Source organism: Panicum virgatum, chromosome 6K, assembly GCF_016808335.1.
Source record: "Panicum virgatum strain AP13 chromosome 6K, P.virgatum_v5, whole genome shotgun sequence".
NCBI lineage: Eukaryota > Viridiplantae > Streptophyta > Magnoliopsida > Poales > Poaceae > Panicum > Panicum virgatum.
In genome coordinates this window covers 19,877,112-19,896,472 of record NC_053141.1, presented here as the reverse complement: position 1 = coordinate 19,896,472, position 19,361 = coordinate 19,877,112, and the positions used below count along the sequence as shown (strand labels likewise).

Below are 19,361 nucleotides of genomic sequence, written 5' to 3'. Positions count from 1 at the left end.
CATATGTTGCATATGTGCCTATGTGGAACTGAATTTGTATGCACTTAACATTCAGTCATATTACTAAACTGAGTCATGAAAACTAATGAAGCAATCCCACAGTGTGTTTTATATGTGATAAACTTCAAGTCAATTAGTGCAAATAAATATGGGGCTCTCACATGCTGACTTTAAATTTTAGATTAAGTAGAAATTGAGGAATAACTTTACAGGCAGATTATGGCATTACCAAAATTTAGATCAGATCATAGAACTGTCTAGAGCTAGAAGTTGCAGGTTCTAGATCTTCTTGGAGAGGTAAGCCTCACCAACAGCTGGACACAGTTAAGTAACTCCAATATTTTAAATGAGCAGCTTGTAGAAAAGACTTCCATTCCTTCCTGCAATCTCACCCTACGATTCGCGGCCAATTCCGAGGCCAGGGAAGCAGGCCACGTCGCCGGCTGTTCCCGGCCGTCGGATCGGCCGGGCGGACGGCCCAGATCGTGCTTTCTCTGGCCATTTTGCAAAAAAATCCTCGAATTTAAGAGAAATCAATCCGCGGTCCAAGTTCCTCTCTCAGGAAATTTTGCAAAAAAGCCCTCAGCTTTTCTCGAAATCAACCCACAGTCCAACAGCACTAGTTGAAGGAAATTTACAAATAGAACCTTAAGTTTTCATAAAATCAACCCACCGTCTTTATCCTCTCTCAGTTTTTTTTTCAAAAAACCCTAAGATTTTAATCGAATCAAACCACAACCCGTTTCATCCATTACTTCCACACGAGCAACATTATACATACAATTTAAACACCAAAACATGTTGGAATCAAAAGTTGCTCAACATAAAATTTAATCAAGAATTCAAAAACTACAACTTCATTATAGAGCAAATTTTAAAATTCAAAATGTTTTTTAAACAAACATTTACATGCGATCCGTTGCACCTATAATTTTGACACCAAAATATCTTTAAATAAAAAGTGATCAATACAAAAGTTGCCTAAAAATTCAAAATCTACAACTTCACTGTATAGCAAAGTTTTTTAAATTCAAAGCATTTTCATAATTCGTTTAACATAACATTTTAATTTACTAAAAATATAATATCGTATCACCGTTCTTCTATAGCCATGTCATATTTAGTACAACCACCGCTCTCATATAAAAAAAATGCTACTAATTGCAATATAATTTCGCAAATACATTAAGTACACGACTAATTGTGCTCCAACCTCCTTAATAAATTATCTAACCCTTCTTTCACCACAATTATTTCCATAATTCATTCAACATAGCATATTATTTTGTTAAAAAAATATTGTACTACCATTTTTGACGTTTCCTCATGCGATCTCCACAATAACGTGATATATTTTAATATATCTACAATTTTCTTAAAAACATCACATCTATTAATTATCACATGATTTCACAAACTACATTATGTATCCGACTAATTGTGCTCCGCGCCACCACCATCCGTAATAAATTATTTTACCCTTTCTTTCACCATAATAAATACAGCAATAAATGTCATACATACTGTAGTACTTAAATATTAACGTCACGACAATTGAATGCTCAAATCATACCAATTGCAACAGCGGACTGCAAACCATGACATCTATGCGAAAATAATGGAACAGTAGATTCAACTTAACTACATTGCTTTTAAAAATATATACATTTGCCTGTACACAACAACTACATGAAAAAGGGCAGGCCCAGTGCCAGGCGGCTCCCACTTGAGTGGGGTTCTGGGGAAGGGGTAACCGAAGCAAGCCTTACCCCCGCAAATATGCAGGGAGGCTGCTTTGAACCCAGGACCTGGTGCTCGGTGGGTGAGCTTCTCACCAACTGCACCAAGCCTGCCCTTCACATAACAACTACATGCATGAACTAAAATCTGCATCAACTACCGTACTACAACGTGGGATATAGGTCCACGTGGCAAGGCCGCGTCATTACTACTACAATAGCAACACTATACGTACAATTCGATCATCATTCTTCTATGGCTTCTCCAATTCGATCATCATTCTTCTATGGCTTCTCATGCTACCTCCACAATAATGCATCATATTTAAATGTAACCACTACTTCCTAAAAAAATGACACCTCTACTAATCACAACATATTTTTACGAATACATTAAGTATCGGACTAATTGTGCTCCGCCCTCCCTAATAAACTATCTTATCCCTTCTTTCACCACAAAAAAAACATTTTGATACCCAAAATAATATTCAAAGTTTCATACAATTCAAATAAATGTTAAAAATCGGGTTGTTCCCAGATAGTTCCCAATAGTTACATTGCCTTTTAAATTTGCAAAACATAACCTGCCCTGCGCTAATACTATCACACGGTATCCACTCGACCAGCTCAAACTGGCGCACCAACGGTGCGCCCCAGTTTCTAGTATAGTTTGAATATCAGCTATACTATGCATGACAAGGAAACATAGCAATCACTGATCACTGACCTAAAGATCCATCAGAGCCATGAAGTACTACATAGGAAACTGATAATGAAGAAAGTATTCATGATCTCTCTCTCTCTCTCTCTCTCTCTCTTGTTGACACTGGAGTACATTGGGACCAATTAGGTGAACAAATTTAAATTGGTTTGACAGAAAAGTGTGAAGGATCATTGAACTTCTTTTTGTGAGGAAAAAGTGTGACATCCCAGATTTTTAACATGTTAAGCAAGAAATCTTAACACGTCACTAAACACGTATTACCAAGTAAAATAGTAATAAATATATTTTTATGCATACATGTGTGTGTATACATATATACATATACATATATATACATATATATATATACATATATACATACATATATATACATACATATATATACATATATACATACATATATATACATACATATATATACACATATATATATATACATATGTATATATATATACACATATATATATGTATACATATGTACATATGTACATATATATATGTATATATATATATATGTACATATATATATATATATATATGTACATATATATATGTACATATATATATATACACACACACACACACACACACATACACGGAAGATATATTCTATAGCCGGCCACAAAATAGCTATTCTGTGGCCAATCCACATGGCGTGCTGTGATTTACCATCGTAATGCCCACGGTCACTAACACCCACGAGCCGAGCGTCCAGGATTCCTTTATGCGAGTAGCGCGAGCCACGCATGTGTCATGCGAGCCGAGCGTCCAGCGAGCCGAGCGGGATGATCATTGACGGCCTGGTAGTAATTAGCATATTCATGAGCCTTTAACTACCTGCGTAGCCCATGCTCTCTAATTGCGTTACCAATTCCTCCCGTTTTTTTAGCTTCTGTAGTAGTAAAAAATCAGATTGAAAGCTTCCAAGATGCAGCCTACTGAGCCAGCACTTTCGTTCGATTCTAGTGCACCTGAAGGAGCTTCAATGGTTGTCGTCAACGGCACGTCCGCCGCAGTAAAACCTGCATCAGCAAGTGCTCCTGCACCAATGGCGCTCTCTCAGGAGACCATGGAGGTCTCGCCGTCGGCTCCGCAGGCGTCGCAGATGATGCATGGTGATGTTGCGTCCCCCTACCTTGCAGATGTCATAACCCCAAGGCTGATGACATGCAACGGAGTTGGCTCGATTGGGCAGGGCACATCCAGTTAATCTCTTGGGACTCCGACCAAGTTGCCAGCCGGGACATTTCCACAAGCCGTATCACCGTCGATGATGATGACTCCTGATCCATATAAGACGTACATGCATGTAAGTTTTCTCCAACCAATTGATTTAGTTTAGTATTGACTCTTGCAAAATATTATACTATAGTAACTTACGTTGATTAGTTTGATTCAATTTAATTTTGTTTATGTCGGCTGCAAATGATGAAGGTACCAGGTTGATTAGGTTGTAGGTTTCAGATTTATTTTTGGATTCCTGATCTCTGTAATAGTCCATAATACCAGATGGCATAGGTGATTTACTTTTTTTTTTGCATTACGTTTCTATCTCTATAGGCATTCAGTAGGCATGGTTCATTTATCCGAAATTTGGACAGGCCTCACCAGGCTGATTTATGTCAGGATTTAAGGTGCGTCAATCTAATTGTGTGACCATCCTTGCAGGATCCCCTATTGCCTGCCGAAGTTGTCCCAAATGAAGATCTTCGTTTCGAGAGCAGCGCTGAAGCTTACAAGTTCTACTGCTACTATGCGGGCAAAGCGGGGTTTGATGTACGGAAGACAAGGACTAATAGAAAGACTGTTGCAGAGTTTTCATGCAATAAACAGGGCCACTGGGAATTCTATAAGCCTGATGAAGAGAGGACACGTGAGAAGATGTCAATGAGGTGTGAATGCAAGGCATTTGTGAAGGCTAAGAAGAACACTAAAAAGGGATATTGGTTCTTTGAGAGGATCAGGTTGGAGCACTCCCACCCATTGCATCCATCACCGCGACTAACACAGTTCATGAATGCACATAAGAACAAGGATCCGGTGATCATGGGAATTGTTGACAAGATGCAACATGCTGATGCATCCCACAATACCACAGTCAATTATTTATCAGATATGTATGGTGGTGTCCAGAACTTCACATTCACTGAGATGGACCTGAAAAACAGGTAATGTATATAATAAATATCTTGAGTGCATAATGATATAGTAATTATTTTAGAATTGAAAATTGCAGTAACACATTCTCCACATTTTATAGGAGGGCTGCATCTGCAAGGTCGGAGAGGGAGAATGACATACCAAAGCTGATGGAATTCTTCAAGGAGATGAAGGCCCAAAATCCATACTTCTACGAGGAGGTGCAAGTGGATGAAAATAATGTGATAAAAAATGTATTTTGGAGTCATGCAAGCCAGCGGGCGGAATACAAGGATTTTGGTGACGTGGTTACGTTTGACACCACTTATCGCACAAATATGTATAGCATGCCTCTAGCTATGTTTGTCGGCTCAAACCATCAACTTCAGAATGTAGTGTTTGGCCAAGCACTTCTGCACGACGAGAAAGCTGACACATTCGAGTGGCTGTTTAAAGCATTCAAGAACTGCATGTCAGGGAGTGAGGACCCACAATGCATACTTACTGGTGAGAACAATAAAACAATGGTTTTGTCGTAATGACATGTCATCAACTATATACATAAAGTTTTTACTAACTCTGTGATCAACTTTTGTGGCTCAGACCAGGACAGCTCTATGGCTGCTGCAATACCAAGGGTGTTTCCAAATACGCAACATAGGCTATGACGATGGCACATGCTTAAGAAATACAGAGATGAGCTAAAGAAGCTGTACAAGGAGCATGAAGGTCTGAAGATCAAGCTCCTGACAATGATAAATCACCCACTAACACCTATAGAGTTTGAGGTGGCATGGAGTGAGCTGCTAACAGAGTATGGGATAGGAGAGAATGATGCTATAAAGAGCATTTGGGAGTCCAGGCATCTGTGGGTTTCAGCCTATTTGAAGCCTCTGTACTGTGGGAGGATGACATCAACACAAAGGAGCGAGAGTGTGAACAAGGCAGTCAAAAAAAGGGGTTTTGCAATGAGGAAGACATGCATGAGTAAATTTGCTCGCAGGATGCTCGAGTTCATTCAACACACAAATCATATCTCAGCTGGTGAAACACATTGTTCACAGGTACTGAAACCTTTGGTCCAGCATATAAACTTCTTTGTAGAAGTTAGTTTATGAGCTACCTTTTAGAAATGCGGTAACTGGTCATTAATTGTTGCTAATGAAACAGGCAGAGAACTTTAGAGTGACATTGCAACCATTCGACAAACAATTGAGCCGGGTATATACCCGTGCAGTGTTCAAGAAGTACCGGGAAACATACATATATAGTACTGCATTCCGTATTGATCCCGAGGAAGGCAAGGCAAACAGTTACCTGGTAACCCACACTAATCAGTCCAAGGCATATTCGTGGTTTCAGCATTCTTTCAAAGTGGAAGCCGATGTGAACGCAGGTGAATATATGTGTGAGTGCAAGACATGGGAACACACAGGAAGGAACACATGAATAGGCTAGAGCACAATTATCAATTTACAGTTTGTTTTATTACTGGTTAGTGATGGAAGTCAATGTTGTCTATTTCAGGCATGTTCTGTCCCCATCTGTTGAAAGCGTTCACACATCTACAGATTACTAGTATACCTGCAAAATATGTGCTGAAGAGGTATAGTAGGGATGCAAGGTTCTTCGTTATGTGGGACAGGCATGACATAGTAACTATGGGTCCAAACTACACAACTGAGCAATCCAGAACAACAAAGCTAGTAGAACTCGCAATGACTGCAGTGAGGGCGTGCTGTAGGTCATCTACAAGATTTGATAGAGGATGTGATGATCTAGCTGCATTAGCTACGTGGGCTGAGGCTATTCCAGGAGATTCTGGACCATCTCGAGTGGTGGAACATGAGAATAACCAAAATGTGGAAAATGAAACTAGAGAGGGCTCTAGAGCACCCCAGATTGCAAATGATTCGCAAATCTCAGATTATGCTCCGAAAGAGGTTAGAACAAAGGGTAGGAAGCGTGGGGCGCAACAAATTGATAATGGTGATGAAGGTACAACACAAGGCATCCGTGTTTGTAGCTACTGTGGAGGCAAGGGACACTATATTACTGGATGCAAACTAAACCCAGACAATGCAAAAAAGCAAGCAAGCAAGGGGATGCGCGGCTTGATGGGACGGAAGATAGGACGACCCCCACTAAAAGGCATTTGGTGGAGGAGTTTGACGAAGCTGCATGAGGTAGGCATCAGAATGGACATAATAATGGAGGCGCTAACAGTGGGCAAAGGCGATGATGTGTTTACTATATTTTGCTTATTATATTGTACATGGTTTGTTCCTGCATGCACCTTATGATTTTGTTTAGTGTGTTGACTGGGAAATTCCTTTGGAATGAAAGGTTAATCGATGTGCTCTTGTTAAATTCTTTGTATGTGTCACTCGTGGCGAAGTATTCATGTCCGCAGCGCACAACAGCACACATATGGACCTTGTCTTCTGCCTCGCTAGCACTTTATATTTAGCACATCACCCAAATTATTGTCTCCTGATTACATAGGTGTATCACGTAATTCAAGTAAAATGAGTCACCATAGTGCACTAATTCCGGTCAACAATAGTTTGTTAGTATGCCATTGTGACAACCATATGGCTAGAGTCAGTTAAATCCAGATTTTAGTAAATGGACATCATAATTATGGGAACAAGGTGTTTTATATTCCATCTTGGACTTTTCCAATTAATGTAAGTCATAGCTATCTCTTTGCCATCGTTATTGTATAACAAGTTAGGTAGATACTAGGAAATAGACTATAATTATCAGATGAAGTTGAGAAGTAGTCATCAGATGAAGTTGAGAACTAAATATCAGTCAAAATTGACAAGTCACTTATAGTTATTGGTACTCGCAGGATGCATATTGGAGTAAACACACAACATAGTTAACAGACTGAGTTAACAAGCACAGTGACTAAGTTATGGTAATTAGGCATCTTATTGCAGTAACTTATAATACAAGATAGTAGATTGGTACAGAATCATGATAATTAACATTAAAAAGTAGTATTTCCATGCCATAGATATGGGCATAGTATTCTAGAATTTTTTATAGATAACTATAATTACTCCAATACAGTAACTGACAACCCTGGGACAACTCAGTCTTGTCCTAGTGGGAAAAAATTGATAACAGACTTGTTCACTTGCACACATATTTCGACGATAATTTGGAGGAGACAGGAGGGTCACAGACGATGCCTATATGCTTCTAGTCCAGCAGGGAGCTTCTTGATAGTGTTCAGTGGATGGTAGAGGCCGTAGAATAAGAGCTCAGACCTATACAGACTGTAGGATGAAATGATTGCTTGTATTCATCCAACCCTAGAAGGGTGGGTATATATAATGCCTATACATGGGGCTCTAGATGGGCCTCTATACACATGGGCTCAATATACTCCAACACCCCCCCGCAGTCTGGACAAACGGCGCAGCGGTGTTCAAGACTGGACAAGAAGAGAGTACAAGTAGGGCACAAAAAAGGGCTAATACCCCCCGCAGCCACAACTAGCCACCGGCTACGTTGAGGCTGGATCGAAACTCCGAGAAGGTCGAGGAGGGCAGCCCCTTAGTGAAGATGTCAGCAAACTGGGAGGTAGTCGGGACATGGAGTACCCGAACATCGCCGATGGCGACTCTGTCGCGCACGAAGTGTAGGTCGATCTCCACGTGCTTCGTCCGTTGATGCTGGACGGGGTTGGTGGAGAGATACACGGCGCTGACGTTGTCGCAGTAGACGAGCGTGCTCTTGGCGAGTGGGCTGTGGAGCTCCGCCAAGAGCTGTCGGAGCCAGGACGCCTCCGCCACGCCGTTGGCGACAGTCCGGTACTCCGCCTCGGCACTGGAGCGGGAGACAACCGGCTGCCGCTTGGACGACCCGGTACTCCAATTGACGACAGAGACGACAGCTCGGGATCAGAAGAAGGTGTGGAGGAGGTGGAGTAGGGGAAATCTGACTCGTCGAAGACGACATGTCAGGAGATCAGAACGCGGCGAGTGGTGAGGTCAAAGCATCGGTACCCCTTGTGGTCAGGGGAGTACCCGAGGAACACACAACGAGAGTACCCGAGGAACACACAACGAGTCGAGCGGGGCGCCAGCTTGTGAGAAGTGGTGGCGAAGGTGTTAGGGTAACACGCACACCCGAAGACCCGAAGGTGGTCGTAGCGAGGAGGGGTACCGAAAAGAGCGTGGTGTGGAGTGAGAGCAGGAGAAGCAGTGGACGAAAGGCGGTTAAGCAGGTAGGTGGCGGTGTGGAGGCTCTCAGCCCAGAAGCGCGGGGGGAGAGAAGCCAGATCAGAAGGGTGCGCACAACATCGTTCGTCGTGCAAATCATCCGCTCAGCCTTGCCGTTCTGAGGAGAGGTATACGGACAAGACATGCGCAGCTGAACACCCCGAGATAGGAAGAAAGACCGGGAGGTGGAGTTATCGAACTCACGCCCGTTGTCGCACTGGACGGCCTTAACAGTAAGGCCGAACTGAGTGGACACCCATGCAAAGAAGTGGAGGAGGGTGGGGAAGGTCTCAGACTTGGCACGCAAAGGAAACGTCCAAGAGTAGTGCGAGAAGTCGTCGACCACCACCAGATAGTACTTGTAGCCAGAGAGGCTGAGTACAGGGGAGGTCCACAGGTCACAGTGAACAAGGTCGAATGCATACGTCACATGCGAAGAAGAAGAGGAAAAAGGAAGTCGAACATGACGACCGAGCTGGCACGCATGGCAGAGGGGCTGAGCAGGAGCCCTAGTACCAGGAACATCGGTACTACGACCTAGCTGAGCCAGAACGTCGCGGCCAGGGTGACCAAGACAACGGTGCCAAGTGGTGGAAGACGGCGTCGCGGAAAAAGCGGCAGACCAAGACGGCCAGGGCGAAGAAGAAGACGAGAGTAGTGCAGCGGAAGAAGGAAGGCGAAGGGTGTAAAGGGGCCCCGTGCTGTCACACCGGAGTAGCGGACGCCGGGAGGCCGAATCCTTTACAGTGAGGCCAGAAGAATCAAACTCGATGGAACAAGAATTGTCAGCTATAAACTGACGAATGGAAAGAAGGGTATGAACCATCTGAGGAGCAACATGGATAGTGGGAAGACGAAAAGAGCCAGGAGCAGAACCCACGGCGGTGACAGGAAGGCAAGATCCATCACCAACCATGATGGAAGAAGGACAAGAGGGGTGTGGGGGTCAGACAGAAGAGAGGATACCGGCATGTGGGGTGGTGTGGAAGGAGGCACCCGAGTCGGCGATCCACTCGGTGCTGACCGGCGGCGTCCACCCCATGGCGCTGAAGGACTGCGCGAACAGGGGAGCAGCCCCGGCAGTAGCAGCACCAGCGGCAATCGGCTGCCTACTGAAGGCGTTGGTGGCGAACGGCGCGGCCGCGGGGGGCATCCCAAACGCAGGCCACGTGGCGGCGAGGTAGGAAGTGGCCCACGCGGAGTCCGTGGGCGCAACGTCCTGCGTGGCGCGCGTGACGGCCTGCGCGGCGGCGAGGGAGGCAGCGGCCCGCGTGGCCTGTGCGGCGTGTGCGGCGGGCGCGACGACGGCCACAAAAGCGGCGGCGGCGGCGGCCAGGTCTGCGGGCGCGACGGCCTGAGCCTGCGCGGCGGACACAATGACGGCCTGCGCGTTGGGCACGATAGTCCGCGCGGCATGTGCGACGGCAAGGGAGGCGGCAGCGGCGGCGGCGCGGGCCGTGGATCCAACGGCAAGGGCAGGTCTAGCTCGCAGCACAGCAGCAGCAGGGGTTGCCAGGTCTGCGCCGCGCCACGCCCCCGTGGGTCCGCCCACGACGGCTGGAGGAGCACCAGAGGTCAGCCCGGCAGTGTCAGAGGCGCGCCAGGCCAGAGTGGCGGCGGCCGCCGGGGCAGGCGCACGCCAGACACCCTGGGTGGCGGCTGCAGCGGCGCCGTCCGCGTCCATAGTAGGAGCGGACGCCCGCGGGGCAGGCGCGCGCTAGTGCGCTGCGCCAGGGGCCAGTCCGGCGGCGCTAGAGGCGCGCCAGGGCAGGGCGGGGGCGGCCGCCGGGGCAGGCGCGCGCCAGGCCGAGACGGTGGCGTCGGCGGCGGTGCCCGCGGCGCGCGCAGCACCCACGGCGCCCGCGGTTTGCATAGGCAGAGCGGTGGCATGCAGAGGAGCAGCGTTCGGGGGCCACACACACGCCGCACCCTACCCAGGGAGGGCCGCGGGGGCAGCAGAGGCCACGGGGGCCACGAGCCACGGGCCAGGCGCGCGCCAGGCGGCGCTGGCGGGCGTCCGCGGGCCCGGTGCGCGCCAGGCGCCCCCGGCGGCGGCGGCAGAGGCACCTGCAGGGGCAGCACCCGCGGCCGCGCCCCCCGCGCCAGCTGCTAGGGCGGCGGTGGCGGCAGCCGCGCCCCCCGCGCCCAGGTCGAGGGGAGGGGCGGCGGGGGTGACCAGAGGCGGCGGGGGCTGCCGGTTCGCGCCTGCAGGGTAGGGTTGAGGTGGCTGCGGCGCCGGATCCGTGCCCTCAGGTGGCGGCGGCGTGGGATTCACTCTCGCCGGGGCCGGCGGCAGCGCGGGATTCGCTCCCGCAGGGGCCGGCGGCGGCCGCGGGGGCAGCAGATCCGTGCCTGCGGCGGCCATGGGTGGCACGACGGCGGCGAGGGCTACTGCGGCGGTGGTGGGCGGCCATGGAGTAGAGGAGAGGTGAGGGAAGGAGGAGAGGCCGGCCATGGTGGCAACGGCGGCGGCAGGGGCGCCATGGAGGCCGCCCGCAGCAGCAAAGTCCGGCGGCGCTTGCCGCGCTGGCTGCCGGCCAGCCAGGGAGTTGGCGGCGGCAGGGGCACCATGGGGGCCGCCCGCAACAGCAGCAAAGGCGGCTGCAGGGTGGCTCCACGCGCACGGCGCAGGAGCAGAGGAGGGAAGGGGAGGAAAGGGGAGGAGGAAAGGGGGCGCCGGTGGCCAGCCAGCCATGGCGGCGGCAGCGGCGGCTAGAGGAAGGAAGAGCTAGCTGATACCATGTAGGATGAAATGATTGCTTGTATTCATCCAACCGTAGAAGGGTGGGTATATATAATGCCTATACATGGGCCTCTAGATGGGCCTCTATACACATGTGCTCAATATACTCCAACACAGACGTCCGTTTTCCTACGTTTGAATTCGTGAAAAACAAAATCAGGACTTAGGATGTTGGAGGAAAAGTAAACCCATGGATATTTGGTAAAAATGGTAAGCCTTACCGTGAGGATGGGAACATGTAAAGATTCACCATTCCAAAGCTCCATGAACTTGATTGTAAAGAATCCACAATCGTTCTCGTGTGAGTGCATACATACGTCAATTATTGGGCGCTTGAATCGAGTAAACTGCTTGACTCTATAATCCATGGCCAGCTGGAATAGGAGATTAAGCCTTCGAATGATCCGGTCACCAAGAACATTATGATAAATTGTGTGGTCTTCTGGACTAGAATCAAGTACATCTATCCGATCGTGAATGAAATTGATGCAGTAGACAATATAGTGGTCCTCCTCCATCACTGGCAAAAAGAACTGCATATGATAAAAAATATTTTAGGTAGGAAAAAGTAATCACTATCATGTGAGGTTGTTTTGAGGTACTTACAAGCTTTACTTTGGTTGGGTCGACATGCTCAATGTCACGCTATAAAATGGCTAGGGCCGGTGGAGAATCCCACTGGGAAAATTCCTCATCTTCCTCTATATTTACATATTCCTGCTATGCAATATAAAGGTTAGTACACAAGGATTATGTTATTGGCTGAGCACTGGAGTAGTTAAGGTGCCATTCGTGTGGACTCACCCCAATCTCTGGAGATAGGAAGACCCTGTATCTAGCACCCTCAGCCATGTGGATTGATTCATCATGGCTCAAGCAAGCAACAAAGTAGGACATGAATTTGGTTGAAAGCCATTCGTCATCAACGAACGATTCGAATATTTCTTCTCCATTGAATTCTTTCAGACCGTAGCGGATGAACACATCACTGGTAAAGCAATGATTGTAAGTTTAAGCTGGTTGCATATAATGTTTAGGAGTTATTTCGTAAACAATACCTTAAACACTTTAGGTGAGGGTGGAACTTCTTCCTTACAGCAAGTGCCTTTGACATAGGAACTTTTGCTCGTTGTGGATCACCTTTAAAAGGTGACACATACATGGCTGGGCGTTTGGTAAGGTGTTGTGGTCTAGGAACAATTGATGGACGCTGGATGGGCTCGTTTTGAGTGCAAGGATGGCAAAGAACAGGGCCTAGGGGGGTCGTCAGTTGCTTCCATCTGCCAACATTTGAGTAAATGTTATGACATAAACGAAATGCACCAAAAATGTATATAAATTACAGTGGGAGGTTAAGTTGTGCAACCTGATATGGTTCTGGATCGTCGGTGTCCAAAACAACACCTGGTGTTGGTATAGTCACACTGTAGTTTGAGGTTGCAGCATCAGCATTATGATGGCTTCCTGCAACTGACATGAGTAGAATACATGTGAAATGTGGGAAATATATGCGAAATGTGGGACAAACAAGTTAAGAAGAAATTACGTACTGCCAGCAATGTCTGGGCCAGTAGCTCCTTTAGCTGCAATAGGAGGCACGAGTTGATCAATGGTTACATTTATGGGAACCTGCATTTGTCAAATAAAATCTGTGTAAGATATTTAATAGATTGTGGTAAATGTTAGAAGTGTTCATTGGCCAGTAGCTCCTTCAGCTGCAATAGGAGGCACGAGTTGATCAATGGTTACATTTATGGGAACCTGCATTTGTCAAATAAAATATGTGTAAGATATTTAACAGATTGTGGTAAATGTTAGAAGTGTTCATTGTAAACATCAGATGTCACCTGAGAACAGATAGGTGAAGGTTCGTCTTCAATTTCCTTATCATCCTCAATATTGTGATTCTTTTGGAGGGAGCAAGGAGGAATTAGGGAAAAATCATGAAAGTGACAACCAAAAAAGTAATCAGGTTAAGTGAATTACATCAGAACGAGGGAAGCTATCGTCATGGTTATTGTGCTGCGCTACAGGGATTGGGATCCCTGATTCTAGAGCCATGTGTTGTTCCAACTGCATAGGTGTGGCGTGGTTGATGTCTTGGCTGGTGTGGTCACCTGAAGCACAGAATATGTATTAGTGAATCTGTAGTATTTAAGGTGCCTTTATGATTGTGTGTGACTGGCAAGTTTGATTTGAAAAGAGAATTACCAGAATGCAATTCATTTGCCCTTGTTTCTAATTGAATTGGCATGTCAAACTCATGTTCAAATCCCATATTGTGCCCAGTGTGAGTATCATGCATATAAACATCACCGGCTTGAGCTTCATACAATAAGTAAAGGAGAGAAAGAAATGTTTTAAGAAATAAGCAAATTTTAGTTGAAATGTTGAAGAAAGGGGTTAAGAAGAATACATACTAGTAATTGGTAAGGCTGCTGTTGTGTCTCCTTCAGCCACATCAGGAGGTAGTACATGATCACTAGTCAGACCTGTGTGAACATGCACTTGTGGAATTCAAATGGTAAGATAGGCCACAGAGTGCGGTAAACAGTACAGTTGTTTACTGAAAAAAGCGTACCCTAACCTGAGAGGAAACTAGTGAAGGTTCACCTTCCATGTCCTTATCACAATGTACATTCTAATGAGAGAAGGGGAAAATTTAGGAGCGAAGTTAAGAATGCGACCATAAAGCAAGAAATTAGTTTTATTTACTTACATTAGTCTGAGGGAAAGTTTCATCATGGGTATGGTGCAGAGTTGCATGGTTTGGCAGATCTGGTTCTCGTGCCCCGTTTTGAGCGAACTGCAAAGGCCTATCCTGATTAGGGTGGCCACCTGAAACGCAGGATATAAATGAGGGGAAGTGGCATATGTCAGATGCGTTCTTTAATTTGTGCAAATGATAACTAACATTCGATGTCGGGAATCGGGATTACCAGAATGCAACTCATTTTCCCTTGTTTCAGATGGAACCTCTTTGTCAAATACATGTTCAGATCCCATGTTATGACCATTACGGCTACCATGCATGCTGACATCATCGGCTTGAGCTTCATACATGGAATGGAAAAAATGAATAAACAAAGATATTTAATGAAGATGACAATGAGCTGGACTCATCCCAGTACCTGTATCAGAAGTGTTGGGTTGATGATGATGATCTTGACCAATGTTGCCATGTGCCTTGTCCTGCAAAATTGCCCCGCAGATTTCGTATAACTTCCTGGTGTGCATTCTGTAACATCAGATGCACCGTGTTCATATAGCTTGACGCTTTCTTGGATTTGGCACCAAACTTTGCCAGGGCTGCCCTTGCCTGCGACTGCCTTGTCCTGCTATTAATCTGATCAACAAAGCCACCCAGTTCTGCGAGTATACTTGGGAAATAAGATGCAGCCAATGGTTCATTGTTTGCTGGCACATCTGAAAATGGGTGATGGGTCGTATAGTAGCAAGTATTGTTGCTACTCTTAAGCTGCACACGGCAAAAGTGGAGTGAAACAGTGGCATTACAAAACAATATGGATATAGGGAAAAAATTTTAAAAAATGTACAGAAACTGAGTAATAGAACTCACCGGTAATAGCCCAAACGTAGCCTTCCCTTGTTGGTCCTTGGTCCTATCAGCAGAAGTGATCTTTTGTATAACATTTTGATCGAAGTACTTTGCACGAGGAGTGTTCATGTGTTCGATCTGGTGTTTGCATTGTAGGTTATCCAAATATAGTATCTATAATGAAAATTTTAAAAATATTTACTGGAAAAGTGTAGCACTGAATTGTTATAGTAATTGAAGAACAACCCAGTAATTGATTGACTAAAGTCACTGCAGACTTATGGATGACACAATGGTATACTCACAATCAGTAATATAGCACATCCAGGGAGCGATGGTGTCCCTTTCTTTGTCTTGTCAATATGATATGCATGAGCAGCATGTCTAAGGTCATCCACAACCGCCTTGCACCAGTTCATATCTGATAAACGAGGCAAGTCCCTAGTCAGGTAAATATCCTTGCATCTGATGTTGTTATCTATGCTAGGAAACAGGAGCTTGTTAGAAGCAATGATAAAGAAAAATCTTATTGCCATTTCATCATCAATCAAATTAGAGCACAGCTCTAAATCATCCTTCAAGATCTTTTGGAGATGGCTCGCGTGAAGGTCCTGGGATTCTTCAAGATCCAACATAATCTTGAGTTTGGACAGAGCCTTGGATGCATGGTTGTTTGTTTGTAGAGGTAGATCTTCACCACTATCTGGTATGCCGAGCACTTGCTTCACGGCAAAGGGAGTCACATGGATTCCCCTATTTTTGCCAAGTTTGATTACCATGCTGTTGGGGTCTAGCCTGTCGAACAAGAACTTCAATAGTTCTCTGCTTCCTATCCTCTCTGCAGATATACCAAGGACACTACTCCAGCACCCCTCATCACCGCCGGTTCGTAAGGAGTATCACCAACGGTTCGGGAGGCGTTGGATTTATGTCGTTGGTGATGAGAGGGCTATCACCGCCGGTTATTTTAGAACCGGCGGTGATGGGTGGCGCATCACCGCCGGTTAAAAAAATGTTTTTAGAACCGGTGGTGATGACTATTTTCCAACTAAAAAAATATATTCAGATATCAATAATACAACATTTGTATAGCATATATAATACATAATTATTGCAGCAGAATTAAACCATAAGATATTATACATTGAAATCAAATGAGAGAGTTCAAACATCATAATAAAAAATATAGAGTCCACGCATCAAGTTTAAGAACATCTAGTCCATACACCAAATATATTACAATGCTTGACAAGAACGATACGATCTAGACATTACACCTAGATTATGCTGTACTCAGATCCTGGCTTCACCACGTAGTCCACAAGCCATCCAGCTAGTTCTTCTTGAAGTGCTACTAGCTCGCCCATGAGCAATTCACGTGAATCCAACTCAGTGTTCTGAAAAAAATGACACAACAACAAGATACTAGACAAGTTAGATAATTCAAGACACAATAACATATATCAATTAACCATTTCATACAAACCATTTCGGCCCTTATGCAATCGCCGGTGTAGCAGTGCATGTAATGCATTACATAGAACCCTCAGTGATCGTTGCCCGGAGGCTGCTTGAGGATGTATTTAGCCTCTTCTATAGTGAAGTCTCCCCAAAAAGGTCTATGGATTTTGCTTTTCTTACGGTACTTAGCGAAGGCCCTATATATGAGCGAAATTATGAAATAGAAATTGCATGAATAAGACACACGACATTGAAATATCGTATAAATTCACTTTCTTTACTTACTTGTTGAGGACATCAATGACGGGCTGGATTAGTGATAATGGCCTCTTTCGTGAGTCATAAACCTCGATTCGACTATCGTTAAGGCTGATATCGAGTAGGACATGATGATAACTGTATATAAGACACAACAAAGCAAATTAATAATAACCGTGGTGAGAATAACTTTGATATGGAATTAAAAAACAAACTTACAAGCAATTGTATGAAAGAAGTATGAATCTTTTATCCTGCATGGAGAGGAAAGCTTTGTACAAGTAGTCAACGGTACTTGGTAAATTGACTGTGTTCTCATGTACGGTGCTAGGGTCCAAGAAGCCTATATTGTTAATCCCACATCATCTACATTTGTGTGACTCCATTCTAGTAAAAAATAATGAAAAGTTAAACATGCTAATGAGTGATAAATGACGACAGATGATCAGTAGTGAGGATACTTACACAGTCCACAAGGTCATAATTGAGACGTCGAGAGCAACCTGTTGGTAGAAATGATACAAGTGCTCGAAATCAACCCACACTCTGCCTTCCCCCTTATGAAGATCTTCATCAAGATAACTTGCCCCAAACAGCTTACTTTTTTGCATCTTGTACCAAGAATGCAACCGTCGCATTCTTGTGGGTAGCTTCGGGATTTGTTCTGGGGCCACCAGATCTTTCCCCAATTCAAATTTCCAGGTAATCGGTGGTAGTGGCAATGGTTGTTTCCACCAATCTTCTCCATACTCAATTTGAAGAAGTTCTAACTCTGTCATGTTGTTTTGTTCAAAAAATGCGGCCCGTTCAGCTACATTTAACTTGTGTGCAGCTCGGGTTCCTTCACGCCACCTCTCTATATTCATAGTTCGCTCATAGTCTGAAAGCGGAGGTTGATTATTTCCAGTTTGCGGCATTTTCATTAAGTTTAAGAAATTGTCCATTGCACCTTTGGGGACTATGAAGTCCTCCTCTACTTTCTTTCCTTTTTCTTTGAGTAGCGATGTTATGCTTCCACTCACCTGTTTCTTGCCCGTCCATTCACATGGTCCCTCTGGCTTTTCTGCCGGTTCTGAATATTGCTTCTGAGATGATATTTTCTGTGTTCTCGATGATGTTCGCCTTTTTTTCGGAGGGCTAGGAGGAGTTAGCTCTCTTTGAGGTGACGGCGGGCTTGATTCTCTGTTGGACTTTGGTGAAGGAGGTAGGTCCCTCTCCGGTGACTCTCGAGGATCATCATCGGATGACTCAGATTCTGATTCAAATATTATGTAGAGTATGCTGATCTTCTTGTATACTAATGCTACTGCTTGCTAGAAATGGGAGTAATTAGGATTATTAGAGTATGCAACGCACTAAGACCAATGAACAGATTAGGATGGAAAAAGGGAACTAAAATACACTTCTATGCACTCATTATTGCTGCAGCTTGGACTACTTGCTGCTATTACTGGGACATACAATCATCGCAATCATCCATTTCTGTATTTTAAGTAGGATATTTACTGGGACATATTACTGGGACATACAATTCATTATTATTTTTCTCTTGAGAATCAAAATTCGATGCATGTACAAACATATCTTTCATCATATGTACCAGGAAAAAGAAAAGCTGGAAGCACCTGGTCTGGTCTGGGTTGATACAGCAACTAACCTTGCTTGTGAAATGCCATGAAGCAGTCTAACCATCTGGTCTTCCAGTAAATTCAGACTAATCATAAAATTATCAATAACAGTAACTACGTGTGTCGGTGTGTGATAACTAAACAGCATGGCACATTCAAACAAATTATCTTTACTCCACAGAGCCAGAGTTTGTGCAGCTTTCCCAAGAGTAAAATGCATGGGCAGTTCTTAAACTTGTCCTGTCGTGTCATCTAGGTTCCTACTCTTAAAATGCACATATCTATTAACCTCCACTGCCACTGCATAACTATTGACTAAGATGTTCCTGAATCCTAATTATTGGCAATAATTAGCTTTTCCAGATTCTCTCCTATGTCTACTTACTCATGTTTTGGGGACTTCATTGAACTGGTGACCAGCATGTTGAGGCTAATGCTGATATATTTATTAACGAATAAGCAAAATCTGATAAAACTTAATTAATTTGTGTAGCTCATCTATTCAAGAAGAAATGATGTAGCTCGTCTTTGAATATCCTCAAACTTGTATAACCCAATAAATTGAATTTATAGTTGTCATACTTTTTGCCTACATTTTGAGATTTTGTAGATATCATGTACATACGAAGTGGAGGCATATAATTAATAAAAATACTTTAATTCTTTCTAAATATTATATGGTTAAATTAGTACATAAATAGTGAAAAGATAGCTTCAATTGACGATGAGGGCCTCGTTATGATCAAGTCGCACATAAGCTGGTTCTTCTCCCTCTTCAAACACAGGTAGGTCGATATCGGGTCCAAGTGGAGGCATGTCCTGAAATCCCTTCTCTTCATCCTCGGTCATATTTTCAACACCGACGATCTTCC

General features: G+C 44.8%; 5 protein-coding genes across 5 annotated transcripts; 2 read left to right on the top strand and 3 right to left on the bottom strand.

The window, feature by feature from the left end:
* The first annotated feature begins 3,391 nt into the window (after window positions 1-3,391).
* On the top strand, window positions 3,392-5,141 carry LOC120713331 (protein FAR1-RELATED SEQUENCE 5-like). Its single transcript, XM_039999315.1, has 3 exons — window positions 3,392-3,607; window positions 4,132-4,631; window positions 4,724-5,141. The coding sequence occupies exons 1-3, from the start codon at window positions 3,392-3,394 to the stop codon at window positions 5,139-5,141; spliced, it is 1,134 nt and encodes a 377-aa protein (XP_039855249.1).
* A 138-nt stretch (window positions 5,142-5,279) lies between these two features.
* LOC120713330 (protein FAR-RED IMPAIRED RESPONSE 1-like) lies at window positions 5,280-6,953 on the top strand. The gene is made up of 4 exons (XM_039999314.1): window positions 5,280-5,666; window positions 5,773-5,922; window positions 6,174-6,600; window positions 6,949-6,953. Exons 1-4 carry the CDS (start codon window positions 5,280-5,282, stop codon window positions 6,951-6,953), a joined length of 969 nt encoding a protein of 322 aa, XP_039855248.1.
* A 566-nt stretch (window positions 6,954-7,519) lies between these two features.
* Window positions 7,520-15,992, bottom strand: LOC120712015. Its single transcript, XM_039997695.1, has 15 exons — window positions 15,448-15,992; window positions 15,164-15,280; window positions 14,715-15,061; window positions 14,523-14,636; window positions 14,303-14,421; window positions 14,171-14,224; window positions 14,004-14,075; window positions 13,431-13,700; window positions 13,134-13,344; window positions 12,950-13,053; window positions 12,642-12,863; window positions 12,388-12,571; window positions 12,190-12,300; window positions 11,805-12,116; window positions 7,520-7,883 (listed from the first exon to the last, which is right to left on the bottom strand). The coding sequence occupies exons 1-3, from the start codon at window positions 15,919-15,921 to the stop codon at window positions 14,720-14,722; spliced, it is 933 nt and encodes a 310-aa protein (XP_039853629.1). The 5' UTR covers window positions 15,922-15,992; the 3' UTR covers window positions 7,520-7,883; window positions 11,805-12,116; window positions 12,190-12,300; window positions 12,388-12,571; window positions 12,642-12,863; window positions 12,950-13,053; window positions 13,134-13,344; window positions 13,431-13,700; window positions 14,004-14,075; window positions 14,171-14,224; window positions 14,303-14,421; window positions 14,523-14,636; window positions 14,715-14,719.
* LOC120713329 (antifreeze protein Maxi-like) lies at window positions 7,793-10,524 on the bottom strand. Its single transcript, XM_039999313.1, has 2 exons — window positions 9,905-10,524; window positions 7,793-7,883 (listed from the first exon to the last, which is right to left on the bottom strand). The coding sequence occupies exons 1-2, from the start codon at window positions 10,522-10,524 to the stop codon at window positions 7,793-7,795; spliced, it is 711 nt and encodes a 236-aa protein (XP_039855247.1).
* Window positions 10,771-11,295, bottom strand: LOC120713328 (tropomyosin-1, isoforms 33/34-like). The gene has a single exon (XM_039999312.1). It carries the CDS (start codon window positions 11,293-11,295, stop codon window positions 10,771-10,773), a length of 525 nt encoding a protein of 174 aa, XP_039855246.1.
* Window positions 15,993-19,361: the final 3,369 nt, after the last annotated feature.

Bases quoted from the DNA above. Each gene is read 5' to 3' on its own strand.
- LOC120713331 (XM_039999315.1), top strand. From the start codon at position 3,392: ATGCAGCCTACTGAGCCAGCACTTTCGTTCGATTCTAGTGCACCTGAA. The intron at 3,608-4,131 runs GTCATAACCCCA...CCATCCTTGCAG, and splicing joins CGTCCCCCTACCTTGCAGAT to GATCCCCTATTGCCTGCCGA. The intron at 4,632-4,723 runs GTAATGTATATA...CACATTTTATAG, and splicing joins GAGATGGACCTGAAAAACAG to GAGGGCTGCATCTGCAAGGT.
- LOC120713330 (XM_039999314.1), top strand. From the start codon at position 5,280: ATGCTTAAGAAATACAGAGATGAGCTAAAGAAGCTGTACAAGGAGCAT. The intron at 5,667-5,772 runs GTACTGAAACCT...CTAATGAAACAG, and splicing joins GTGAAACACATTGTTCACAG to GCAGAGAACTTTAGAGTGAC. The intron at 5,923-6,173 runs GTAACCCACACT...ACACATCTACAG, and splicing joins GCAAGGCAAACAGTTACCTG to ATTACTAGTATACCTGCAAA.
- LOC120712015 (XM_039997695.1), bottom strand. From the start codon at position 15,921: ATGGTAATCAAACTTGGCAAAAATAGGGGAATCCATGTGACTCCCTTT. The intron at 15,281-15,447 runs GTGAGTATACCA...TGCAAACACCAG, and splicing joins GATGTGCTATATTACTGATT to ATCGAACACATGAACACTCC. The intron at 15,062-15,163 runs GTGAGTTCTATT...TGCCGTGTGCAG, and splicing joins CTACGTTTGGGCTATTACCG to CTTAAGAGTAGCAACAATAC.
- LOC120713328 (XM_039999312.1), bottom strand. From the start codon at position 11,295: ATGGCCGGCCTCTCCTCCTTCCCTCACCTCTCCTCTACTCCATGGCCG.
- LOC120713329 (XM_039999313.1), bottom strand. From the start codon at position 10,524: ATGGACGCGGACGGCGCCGCTGCAGCCGCCACCCAGGGTGTCTGGCGT. The intron at 7,884-9,904 runs GTTCGCGCAGTC...CAGTCTGTATAG, and splicing joins ACTGCCGGGGCTGCTCCCCT to GTCTGAGCTCTTATTCTACG.